Source organism: Rousettus aegyptiacus, unplaced genomic scaffold, assembly GCF_014176215.1.
Source record: "Rousettus aegyptiacus isolate mRouAeg1 unplaced genomic scaffold, mRouAeg1.p scaffold_m13_p_1, whole genome shotgun sequence".
Taxonomy (NCBI): Eukaryota; Metazoa; Chordata; class Mammalia; order Chiroptera; family Pteropodidae; genus Rousettus; species Rousettus aegyptiacus.
The window spans coordinates 108928114-108941969 of NW_023416284.1; the positions used below are offsets into that span (position 1 = coordinate 108928114).

Below are 13856 nucleotides of genomic sequence, written 5' to 3' on the forward strand. Positions count from 1 at the left end.
AGTAGGTAAATGCTGTGCTTGCCTCCTCTCATGACCATATCAAAGTACAACTAAACTACAGAATAGCCATCACTGGGAGCCATCTGGAGTCTGGCTGAACAGAAGTCCTACAACTGGACACACAGAAGAGACCACTTTGAAACACAAAACAGGCTGATCCCACACACGGGTGGAAGTTGTGGCTGAGTAAGACAGAGTGCTAAAGGAGTCACAGACTTACTTGGTGATGGACTCACTCACTCTGAGCTCTAGCTCTAGGGTAGCAGCTCGAGAGGTGCCAGGGTCATATGGAGAGTTACAGAGTTGTCTGGCTTCAGGACAGGGCTGGAGGGGCAGCTTTCTCCTGGACAGAAGTGCTGGCAGAGGGCATTGCTCCTTTGCTGAGCCCTCCCCCAGCTGCTTGTGGACCTAGGCAGGTATCATATCTGTCTCCACCAACATAGCTAAATTGGTCACCCCTCCCTAGTGATTCTCTGAGATCCCACCCTTGACCAAAGTGAGGGCCCTCCCAAGACACTTCCAGTGGATCTTCCATCAAAAAATCCTATCTTGGCTCATGCTGCGGACTTTCCTAAAATCTCTCAAATGTTCACAAAACCTAAACAAGCCACATCTGGCCTCAATGTGCCTTGTGCCTCTTGCTAAGCAGCCCCAAGCATGGCACCATTGGCAGCCAGCCTGTTTGCAGCTTGGCCTCATGAGGCATGTCAAGCCCAGCGTGGGTGGCAGCCATCTGCAGATTGCTTGGTGGCTCATGTCAGGTGACCCCAGTCAGGGCACAGGCTGCAGCTGAACTTGGCCTGCAGCAAGACCCCTCTCAGGAGGCCCTGGTCTGTATGCCCAGTGGCCAGCTTCAGTCTGAGCTGGAGCACCACACTTGGGGTCACATCTGAGAACAACGCACCCAAAGAGTGGACAGGACAGTCACCAGAGCCCTACTAAAATGACTCCTGCTCTGTAGAATCAGCCCCTGCACAACAGCTCCTCCAGTGGTCATGGCCAGTAATCACAACCAATCAGTCCCAAGGTCAGTCCCTCTCACTGAAGAACAAATAGCAACCAAGGCTCAAGTGCAACAGGAGGGCACGCACAACTCATACGATGGGCCTACTTGGAGAACATGATTCCAGTGACCAGGGAAGACTATGCCTCTGGGACCCACATCACACCTCCTACAGAAGGTCACCCTGCTAAGAATGGGAGACATAGCAGCCCTAATACGTTGAAACAAACACAAGTAGGCAGCCAAAATGAGCAGACAAAGAAATATATCCCAAATGAAAGAACAGAACAAAGCTCCAGAAAAAGAACTAAACAAAATAGAGACAAGCAATCTAGCAGATGCAGAGGTCAAAACACTTGTTATAAGGATGCTCAATGAACTCAGGGGAAGAGTAGATGAACTCACTGAGAATTTTAACAAAGAGATAGAAAACAAAAGTGGAGATAGAAAACAGAAAAGAACCAGTCAGAACTGAAGAATATGATAACTGAAATAAAGAATACCTCAGGAGGAATTAACAGTAAATTAGATGAAGTGGAGGATCGAATCAGTGATTTAGAAGATAAGGTAGCAGAAAACTCCCAATCAGAATAGCAGCAAGAAATATGAATCTGAAAAATGAGGATAGTTTGAGGGTCCTCTGAGACAACATCAAGCATACCAACATTCTCATACAGGGTTGCCAGAAGGAGAAGAGAGAGCGCAAGAAACTGAAAACCTATCTCAAAAAATAATGACTAAAAACTTCCCTAACCTGGTGAAGGAAATAAACATACAAGCCCAGAAAGTGCAGAGTCCCAAAAAAAGATGAACACAAAGAAGCCTACAGAACGACACAGCATACTTAAAAAGCCAAATGTTAAATGTAATGAGATAATCTTAAAAGCAGCAAGAAAAATGCAGTTGGTTACCTACAAGGGAGTTTCCATAATCCTGACAGCTGATTTCTCGAAAGAAACTTCGCAAGTCATAAGGGATTGGAATGAAATATTCAAAGCGATGAAAAGTAAAGACCTACAACCAAAATGACTCTAGCCAGTAAAACTATAATTTAGAATTCAAGGATAGATAAAGAGATTCCCAGACAAGATAAAGCTAAAGGAATTCATCATCACAAGCTCTTATTATAGGAAATGTTGGAGGGCCTTCTTTGAGAGGAAGAAGAAAAAAGAAAGATAAAAAATATGAATAATAAAATGGCAATAACTACATATCTATTAACAACTACTTTAAATGTAAATGGATTAAAGCTGCAATTAAAAGATAAAGTGGCTGAATGGATAACAAGACCCGTACATATGCTGCCTATAAGAGACTCATTTCAGATCAAAAGACACACACGGACTAAAAGTAAAGGAATAAAAAAGATGTTTCATGAAAATGAAAAGAAAAAAAATCTGGGGTAGCAGTACTTATGCCAGACAAAATAGCCTTTAAAACAAAGGCTATAACAAGAGACAAAGAAGGACTCAATTATTTCACTTCTGGGTATTTATCTGTAGAAACTCAAAACATTACTTCAAAGGGACATGTGAATCGATATGTTCATTGCAGTATTATTTACAGTAGCCAGACATGGAGGCATCTTGGGTATTTATTAACTGATAAGAGGTGAGATGTGTAGACACACACACACACACACACACACACACACACACACATGCATATAAAAAGGAATATTACTCAGCTATAAAAAATAATAAAATCTTTCCATCTGCAACAACATGGATGGACCTAGAGGATATTGTGCTGAGTGGAATAAGTTAGACAGAGAAAGACAAATATCATATGTGGAAGCTAGAGAACAAGATAGCAAACAAACAACAGGAACAATCTCATAGAAACTGCATTTTGATGGTTGTCTCACTAGAGAGTGAGAGGGTGAATGACAGGGAATGGGATTAAGAAGTACGAATTGATAGTTCCAAAATAGTCAGAGGGATGTAGAATATAGCATGGGGGAATATAGTCAGTAGTACTATAATAATTATGTATGGTGTCAAAAGGGGAATCGAATTTATTGGGGAGATCACATATAAATGTCTAATCACTGTGCTTTACACCTTAAACTAATATAATATTGTATGTGAAATATAATGGAAGCAATACGAATATAAATTTTTTTAAAAAAAAAGTCAAAGGTAAGCATAAAAAAAGTCACTGGATCTTCTAGCATGATCCTCCTCAAATGGTACTAGATATAAGGAACAAGAAAAAAAGTCCTATTGTTTTTGCCAAACAGATAACTGTAAGGAGGTTATTATTTCATGTGAGACAGCACCAACCATCAATTGCACTCTATTATAATAAAGTGGGTAATGAGTTAAAGAATAGAAAAGAAAGAGAAAGAACTGTGCTCTTGTTAAGTACTAAGTACTAAGAAAAAGCCGTCATCCAAACTCTTGTACACTTTCAGCTACTAACTTAACTCCTTGTTCATCCTTCTCCTGGCTGAAATATGTGACATTTGCATTTTTGGCTCCCTTTTCTCAACACTGCCCACCCCCATTGATTTCTCAGCCTATTTCATTCAAGTTCCATCACTACTGAAACAGTGCTCACTGAAGTCAGCAATGATTTCCAAAAAACCTTTTCTAAAGCTTTCTTGCTTGATCATTTGCCAGCATTGTTCAATGCTATTCATGGCTTCATTGTTCATATATTCCCTTCTTCATGGTCCTCCTACCAATCTTTATGATTCTCTTTGTTTTATTTATACCCTGTTCCTTGGTCATTGAATGACTCTTTACTAGGTTCCTTCAGAACTCTATACCATTTTTTTAGGTGATCTCTTTTCCATGCACTTTTTAAAAAATTAGATAACTTGCAAATTTTATATGTCAGACTTATCCTCTTCTTTCCTCTGAAATATTCACAATCACACATACACATACATACACATTATGTATGTAGTTTATTAAAAGTCTAAAAATCAGGTGATACGAATCCTCCAACTTTGTTCATTTTTAAAAATTGTTTTGGCTATTCCAAGTCCTTTGCATTTTCGTGAACATTTTAAAAAATCGGTATTTCAATTTCTACAAAAAGATTGTTATTATTTGGAATGAAATTTATTGCACTGAATCTATTGATAGTTTGGGGGAGAAGTACCATATTAATAATATTAAGTATTCTAATCCATGAACATTTATTTAGGGCTCTCCATTTATTTAGGTCTTCAACATTAAATCAGCAATTTTCATAAATTTCTGGATACATATATTTTCCACATTTGTTAAATGAATCCCTAAGAATACATATTTTTTTGCTGTTGAAACTTGTATTATTTAATTTTCCAATTGTTTATTGGCTGGTATATAGAAATTCAATTTTTTTTTGTTTAGTGATTTTATGTCTTGCACATTGCTACATTTATATATTAGTTTTAGTGGCTTTTTTGTAGATTCTTTATGATTTTCTTTGTAAGCGATAATGTCTTCTCAATCTCTCTGCCTTTTATCTGTTTTTCTTATGTCCTTGTACTGGCTAGGACTTCTCAATCTTAGAGAAAAGTGTTTGTTTATCTTTTACCACTGGGTAGGATAATGGCTAATGGCTTTTCACAGATGCCCTTTATCACATGGAGAAAGTTTTCTTCTATTACTAGTTTGCTAGTTTACTGAGAGTTTTATCATGAAAAGGTATTGAATTTTTATAATGCCTTTCCTTTATTGAGATGATACTTTTCTCTTTTATTCTGTTAAAGGATAAATTACAACGATTTCTGAATGTTAAACCAACACTGCATTGGAATAATAAATCTGATCTATTTATTGAGTGATATCTATTATCTTTTTGTATATCACTAGATTTGATTTGAGAATATATTTTTAAGAAGTTTTTTTTTATCTCTATTCATAAGAGATATTTGGTCAATGGGCTTTTTTTCTTATTGTCATATCTTTGATTATTAGCGTAACTGGCCTCATAAAATTAGTTGGAAGTGTTATTGTTTCTTTGAATTTCAGAAGAAGTAAGAATAAAATTAGTATTATTTTTTCTCTACTGTTTGATGAATTTATCAATAAATCTATCTGGGCCCAAAGTTTCTTTATGGCAAGGTTCATAATAATAATGTTAGTTTTGGTAATCTTTATTTTCTAAAATATTTATTTATTTAATTTAAGGTTGCAAACTTATTGGTTGTTCATAATACCTTCTTATTCCATTTTAATGTCTGCAGTGTGGTCACAAATATTTTTTAAGACAGAGCAGATTTCAAGGTCCATTGTTTATATATTTGCAATTCATGATTATAATAATACCTTTTACGGAATATATTTTCATGTCAAAGATAATTTTAAAAGTTTGTTTATTTATGATGGTTGAATAAAAGTGGTGTGTATGTGTGTGTGTGTGTGTGTGTGTGTGTGTGTGTGTGTGTGTATGAGCATGCATACTTTCCAGAGATTGTTGAGCCCCTACTGACATAGCAAAGACCTTCCCATATGCACAGTCTCTCAAGCTGGATCTTTCAAAGCCTTTTTGTGTTGTTATTATTGCTTTTGTATATCTAAGCATATATTTAAAAATTTTCTGGCTTTCATATCACATTGTGTTGAAGTTTGAGAAAAAAAATGAGCTTTGCAGTCAAACAGAACTGGGTGCAAATTCTGGCATGTCAATTATTAAGGATGTAGACTTGAATATTTTATTTAATCCTTCTCAATGCCTGCTTGATGATCTATAGGATAAAATTTCTAATAATCGACTTTTAAGGATACATTAATAATTATTCAAGATTATGTATAGTTCCTAGTGCTCAGTTAATATTATTGATTTATACTTATATTATGCTGACTTTCTCTAGATATACACAATTTATCGATGGGGACATTTATATGTATCCTCAAAGTAAGTGCAGGATTAGACAGACATCTTCTATCCTTATATAGATCATCACCTAAAAAGGGATGTTATCATAGCTTTTTTTTTTTTTTCCCCAGATTTCAGGGACCATAGCCATGTTCCCTGTAGCAGTTTCTTTTTATGAGAACTCTGTTTCTGATGGTTGCAGAAGTCATCAGATTCAGGATATTGATTCTTTCCTTCAGGGGAGCACTCAATAATACAATTGCTGAAGTTTAACGATCTTTCAGAGATCATCTAGAAAACAGTTCAAGGCCATTTAGCAGATATTTATAGGGTTACTCATGCTGACAGTCTTCTGGAACTTTTCTACATCCATTACAGCTTCTCCTCAATTATTTAAAAAGAGACTCACAGAAGAGGAAGGATTCTCAGCTTCTATCTCCTGCCTATCTATGGATAAGGATATTGAGTAGGGTCACCACTATATGAAAAGGTCAGTCTACATGACAGGACATATAGAGTCAGAAGAGAAATAATTTTCCATTTCTTTTCTATTTAAGGGCAGTTTTTCACAAACTTCATTTGTTCTTTTTTGAGATAAAATAATTATGGTCGAAAGGTCCATCATATTAATTTTATCTATTTGAACATCAAAGTAAAATTCTGTTCTCAAATTAAAGACCATCTAATAGACTTGACTCTTGTGATGTATAAAGCAAGATAATCCATCCAACATCAATTCTGGGAGACCACAGACATAAAAGCAACAGCTGAACAATCTTAATAGAACTAAGATGGCCATATATATGCTTGCTGGCACATTCTCCTTTTAAAAAATACACATGCTGAATTTTATTATTTTGCTCACTAAAACCTATCAATCTTCATGAGCTTATAATTAAGAAAATATTATACTTGGAGGGACTCCTTGCTATTATCAAATAACTTGAAAAGATCCGGAAGAATACAAGTCGAATAGCCGTCTTTATAAATTCCAGGTATTTGGAATGTTAATGTAAGATCACAAGAGATTCCCAGTGTTTTCGTATGCATTTTAAAAATGCCAGACCATAAAATTTGTTTCAAGCAAATTCATAACAATATATAGTAAGCAACAAGGAGAATATTTTCTTTATTGTTTATTTGCTTTATATAAAGGTTTGCATTGGCCAACCCTGGGAAACAGAAAACCTAATAAAAAGCAATAGGTAATTAAGTCCTATCTCTCAATCTGGCAGCAGATGGCAGTATTGAAACATGAAAAATCCATTCAGGTTACCTTTGCAATGACCTGTTAGGTTTTCCTTCTCTTTAAACTTAGGTATCTGAGCTAAACCAGAATTCCTAAAAAGATAATATGGTTGTCATACCTTTACTGTTCTTCTTCCCCAGTCTCTCTCTCTCTCTCTCTCTCTCTCTCTCTAATTAAGAATTTGCTTTTTTGGTTTCGTTTGTTTCGTTTAGAGCAGTTTTAGGTTTACCACAAAATGGAGCAGAAGGTACAGAGATTCCTATATGCCTCTAGCTCCACTTATACACAACTTCCCCATTATGAGTATCTCTTGCAAGCGTGGTTACAATTGATGAATCTACATTGACATTGCATAATTACCCAAAGTCTATAGTTTACTTTATGGTTCACTCTTAATGTTGTGTATTCTATGATTTTGGATAATGTATCTAAATACATTGTATAATATATAATGACAGGATTCCATCATTATGGTATTATATCCTCTGTACTTTGCCTACTCATCCTTCCCTACTTCAGCCCCTGGCAGCCACTGGTCTTTTCAGTGTATTCATACTTTTACCTTTTCCAGGATGTAATATAGTTGGAATCATATATTATGTAGCCTTTTCAGATTGGCTTCTTTCACTTAGTAAAATGCATGTAAGTTTCTTCTCTTCTTTTCAAGATTTGATAGCTATTTCTTTATAGTGTTGAATAATATTTCATTGTCTGAAATTACAACTTCTCTTTTTATAAAGAGATATCTTTTCCATTTGGAGCTCTCTTTCGATCTTGACAAAATTGTGATATTTCGACTCTTTATTTTTTCCTATTTGGTACTCAAATGTATAACTCAAGAACAGGCTCCATTCAGCAAACATTCTGGGGAAACAAGCCCTTAAACCTCTCAGACTACAGGCGTCTGGAACACCCTCTTTACTGTGTCTTATAATTCTCCAAAGTAGAACTTTCCTAAATCAGATAACAAAAAAGGTTCCCCACTCCTTTCAGATCCCTGGAACTTCATCTGTAGTTCAGAGAAAATGGAAGCCCCTGCAGCCTGTTTCACAGCCTCGAGGGCCAGGACAGCAGACCAAGTCCAGGATTAGCGCTGTGGCTGCTGAAATAAAGCAGATCCGAGCCAGACGGAAAACAGCCCGGATGCTGATGGTTGTGCTTTTGGTGTTTGCAATTTGCTATCTACCAATTAGCATCCTCAACGTGCTGAAGAGGTAAAGTTCACCTATTATTTGAAAATAAAGTGACCTGTCATTTCGTGGTTCTTAAGAACTTGCTTTTTTAAGCCAGAGGAAAATCTAAACCCTCTGTCTAGATAGCTCGTCAGGCTAGATAACTCTGTGTTGTTGTTACCAACAGGTAAAGCAGCCTTTTAGAGTGCTCAGACTGTAAATGCTCTTGTCCATGCAAATTCTCTGTTGAATGGCAGACATAAAACAGATGTTCCCCTGACCTCTTCAAGGTAATTGCTAAACCTTAGATGCAGAAAAAAGTTCTAATGAAAAAAAAAAAAGCCTCATTTACAGCTTGTAATTCTCTTTTGATCAGACATATGGGTTTTCCAAAACTTTGTTTTTAAAGACAAAGGAATTGTGAGAGAATTCTATCTAAAGGATAAAAAAAGAGGTGAGTGTTTTGTTAGCATTATAATCATACTTAAAAGTGCATTTGTGAGCACACGCACAAAAAAATGAAACTACAGCACATACTATGTTTTGAATGTTTAAACAGAAAGAAAGAAAATCCATTTCCTAAAGTCATTGAATCAAGCTCAGTGTGAATATTAATAAAAATCAGCACAAAATTTTTTGGTAAGAGAAAGTATGTTATTTGTTACAGTGCAGACACACTATTAAGTTAAAACAATTGACCAGTGAAACACAGCCAATGCAGGGGCAATGGTGCACTTGAACTTCACGGCCAGCCAACTTTATTGAGAATTATCATAACCGTTGCACATAGACTGGTCCCAAGGTAATATTAATTCTGTTTCTAATAGACTTAGAACTAAAACTAGGGTCGCTGTTCTCACTTTTCCCTGATTCAGAGTCAATATCATGTTCTCACAGCTGGGGCCTCTGGAGAGAGCTTTGGCTGGAGTCACATGTAGGAAAGGTGGTATAATCAGATGCAGAGATCTCTCATTCGCTTTTGCCCATGTTTTTGATTGCTTTATGACTTTTTAAAATGAGGAAAAATGGAAAATGCTCTTTTGTTTAGTAATATTACTTACCACAGATGCAATCTTAAAGGTAAAAGATTTTCGGCAGTTTGGGTCCTTGCGACACATACTGGCTCACAAGAAAATGAGCTGCTTTGCTCTTCATATCTTTTTATAATTCCCTTTATTTTTGTTGACCACAGAAATTCTATATAAATTTATTGTGGTCTTTTTCTAGATGGTATTTTCTGCCCTTAAGAACCTTATAAATGTTCTATGATACTGGATAGATTTTCTCTCTTTTTTTTTTTATGTACTTTTATTTTAGTCAGTCTAAATTTAAAGAAAATTAGATTTACTGCTCTCTGGATTGCTCATTTGAATTTCCAGCATCTCAGCACTTGTACTTTTTCTTTTACTATTTCCAAATACCTACTTGTCCATATTTCTCTTATTCCTCTCAGTTAAATACTTTCCTTTTCAAGGAAAGTAAATTGGCTTCTAAGGAGGAAATCCATGTTTAATTTAAGATTTTTTCAATTTTTTGAGCATTCTGCTCTTTTCTACAAAATACAAACTTTTAAAATAACATCAAAAAAATTTTTTTAACTTTACCCCACACATTTTCTTCCAATGAGTATTTCTTTGTTAGACCTTGCATATACTTCCTTTCTTAAATGAATTTATATATTCATTTTCTTGAAACTTAGTTTTTTTTGCCTGACTAGTCAAAACCAACTTCTTTAAAGCAGTTCTGATTTGTCTAGGATTTCAAAGATATATTAAGGTAGAGAATCATAAGATATTATTAATTCCATTTGTCCATGTTGTTTCATTCCATATTATCGTTTTGTAAAATTCCAATACTCCATAGAATATCACTTTATTCCAGAAGCATTTCTGTCATGGACACAAATCACGCAATCAGTGATGAATCTCTGGCAAGAAATGCATTATAATATTCAGCCTATAAATTTATAGGGTGGCATAAGTTACCTGTTGTTGGCTAGTGAATAGAATTAGATAGATGGGATATTTCTAACTATGGAACAGATCTTAAAAATGACCGTTAAAGATCATGATGAAAGATTTTTCAGAGTTAAAAATAATAAATGAATTAAAACTCATGTATTTTACGAAGTTACCAAAATTTTGCCTACTGAAAACTTGTTCTTCCTTGGATATAAAGAAGCTTCCGAGGCAGATTTCAGCATGGGAAGATTGGAGTTAAAGAAATTTAATCCTTTGATAAATGCACGAATAAAAAGTAGGAAGAGGTACTTATAGACTGCAATTTAGGAGTGCTTTTTAAATGATGCATAACAGAATATTAACAAACACTGTTCAGTTGTTTTTAGAGACAAAATGAAAGAATGAAGATAAATATATATTCAACTTCTATATTCTTACCCACAAGAAATATTGCATTTGCTGTTTACAGGAGAGAGTCCTTCTCCTCTGACCCAGTTAGACTTTTGATTTATTAATTGCGCCATAGAGGTTTTGTTCAGGTGCAGAAGTTATTCTAAACCCACTGTGGTGCCATAAAACTATCAATGGTCAATGCCTGCAGCAGAGGGGGACAAGAGTCAGGCAGCTTCTATCAAGGGCTTTGTTCACCCTTGAATTTCATTGTTTAAAAGGCATTCTCCAGAATCATACTAGATTTCCCATTGTTTCTTTTCTTACAGAGTATTTGGGATGTTTACCCACACCGAAGACAGAGAGACTGTATATGCCTGGTTTACATTTTCACACTGGCTTGTATATGCCAATAGTGCTGCGAACCCAATTATTTATAATTTTCTCAGTGGTGAGTTTTCAACTGTTTCTTCTGTATAAGCCACAGTTTTAAGGGTGAGGGACCAACGGTTAGAAAGTTTCGAAGACTTTTGAACTGTATGAAGAGCTTAGATGCTGTACAATGAGAAAATTTTTCCCTGATCTGTCTTGAGGGTTTTCCCTTATTACCTGGGTCATCAGAAAAAATAATCTAAGGAATTTTTTCCCCATAAAATTTAGCAGAAATGTTGAAATAGGAGGAAAGTATAAATTGTATGAACTGACTAACACAGAATCTTGTTTGACCATTAAACTTATAATTTAAAAAATTTTAAATAATTTTATCTGAAAATAAAACAGCCTTGCTATATTATTTCCTTAGGCAACATTTGTAGCCTAACTGAGATTGAATTGGAACCTTTCCACTTTTAGATAATTTTCTAAATTTACATTTTTCTTGTGGGTAACATCTCGGGTTTTTCTCAAGATTTCTTGCTGACCACGAAAACAATGATGTTACCCTTAAATAACACCTAAACTAAGTGATGCACACATATGCACACCTGTAACATATTTAATCTATTTCTGTTTATGGAATCAATACAATTATACAAATCATTTAACTACTTATTTTTTTATTTACAAATATTTTGCCTGATTGAATTTTAGAATTGTGTTTTCATTAGTTACGGCTGTGCATTGTCTTCTTCTCTAACTTGTTGGCTATTTTTCATTTCTACCTCCAAATATATGATAACTATATATGGAGAAGTAAGCAGTTTATGTTATTGCATACTTAATAAACTATGCGTGTTTTCCAACTTCATATTTGACAGTCAATGAGGTTTGTTTCATATTCAGTTGCCCCTTTTTATGTCTTCCCGCACCACACCCAACTCCAGTCTTCAAAATAAAGACTACATTAGATCTGAGACAATCGCGAAGGGAGAGGGTCCATGTGAAGCTGTGGCTTGGAAAGCAGTGGGGAAACAATCATTTAGGGGTTAGGGATGACTAAAGCCTCCAGCTTTGCACTAAGCAGGTAAAACCTATTAGGAGGTTTCTGGGAAAAGTGTTTGAAACGGAAGCCACATAACCCAGCCAAAGTGCTATTATGTGGTTACGACTGAGGCAGGAAAGGCAACTGAGGATCACTGGGGACTTATTATGTCCCTGCTATTGTGTTGGCCCTTAACCTTCATCTTCACATTTAATCATTCAATAACCCAGTTTAGTAATTGAGGCTTAGAGAAAAGAAATTATGATTCCCAACACTGCCATTTACCCTTAAAAAAGTAATCGTTTCATTTTCATACTTTTCCAATTTTATGTCAGTAACCTAAAGATAAGGAATAACTTCTAAAGCTGTTTATTTTTCCTTTAGTCTGTTCTATCTATGCCAATTATAAAACTTTAGAGACTTTCTAGATATTTTAAGATATTTTTCTAGACATTTTGTTCAATCGATTGTTTCAGTAGAACAGTTTCTTCAGAGTAAAATTCAGATATAATTTCTGTATAGTTTTGGCTATGTATAACATAAGTTTTATCATTTTTTAAATTATTAAATATTTCTGGGTACTCTTCTGATGATCACTTTTATTATAGTTAACTAGTTAAAAATAACCTATATTCACAAATATAAGTTTTGACTCTAGAGGAATAAAACAACTCCCAAATATCACACATGAAAAGCAGTCTCATTATTTTATGAAAATACCTCATTGTTTCAAGAGTCTACCAAGCCTCTCATAACGCAATTTCCTTTTCCTATTTTCCCCATCTTTGCAAAATGTTGCACCTCATTGTTAGTTTGGCTCAGGGGAGCAACTCAGTTGTACCCTATTCATGGTTTGTTAAAACATTTACCACAATTCTTTTTCCTTTCGTTCTCCCTGGTTTGCCAGGAAAATTTCGAGAAGAATTTAAAGCTGCATTTTCTTGCTGTTGCCTTGGAGTTCACCATCGCCAGGACGATCGGCTCACCAGGGGGCGAACGAGCACAGAGAGTAGAAAGTCTCTGACCACCCAGATCAGCAACTTTGATAACATATCAAAACTCTCAGAGCAAGTTGTGCTCACCAGTATAAGCACACTCCCAGCCGCCAATGGAATGGGACCGCTTCAAAACTGGTAGAATATTTATTCATATGACAAGGATACCTGGGTAAAATGATTCTTTTTAAAAAAAGTCTCTGTACACAGAAATTTTATTATCTTAACAATCTGAAGCTAAAATTACTTTGTGGACCCATTTTTTAAAAAAGAAAAATCTATTGCTCTTTTGAAATAAAAACATCAGTTTAAAATAATTTCTCAACTTTTGATTTAAATGTTAGAATTTTAACCTTCAAATGAATTTATTTCAGGCTATTTAGCTTTTAGTTTCATGTATTATGATTTGTGTCAATTAAATGTTCAAACATTTCCAATTCTAATTATTATTTCAGTTTTGATATTCAAATTTGTTGCTAAAAATTACCAAAAGTTATTTGAAGATTTTTCTTTCAGCTACTAAAAGAAGTAGCAATCACTAAAGAATTAACAACAGACATGTTAGTTGACTTTATAGTTTAAAAAAAAATCACACTCATTATGATATGATATTTGAGACAATATTTATATACAAAATAACTTATTATATTAGATAACACAAGATACCTTTCAAAAATATATAAAACTACAAATATTAAAATTTATTTTCCTTTAATTTTATCACTCAACACAATTTTCTCAGGTTTGTAACTTTACCATCGCTAATATTTCTCATCTCAACATATGGCCAGTAAGACTCAGTATTAAAGTAAAAATTTTAGAGTAACTACAAATACATAATAATTTCCATC

General features: G+C 34.8%; 1 protein-coding gene across 1 annotated transcript in view; it reads left to right on the forward strand.

Annotated features, from left to right (window-relative positions):
• HCRTR2 (hypocretin receptor 2) overlaps nucleotides 1–13320 on the forward strand; it is a 107954-nt gene extending 94634 nt beyond the window's left edge. The window contains exons 5-7 of the mRNA XM_036218946.1: nucleotides 8061–8281; nucleotides 10920–11041; nucleotides 12918–13320. Coding sequence (XP_036074839.1) covers nucleotides 8061–8281; nucleotides 10920–11041; nucleotides 12918–13147 — 573 coding nt within the window. The 3' untranslated portion in view covers nucleotides 13148–13320. The remainder of the gene's footprint in view (nucleotides 1–8060; nucleotides 8282–10919; nucleotides 11042–12917) is intronic.
• Nucleotides 13321–13856: the final 536 nt, after the last annotated feature.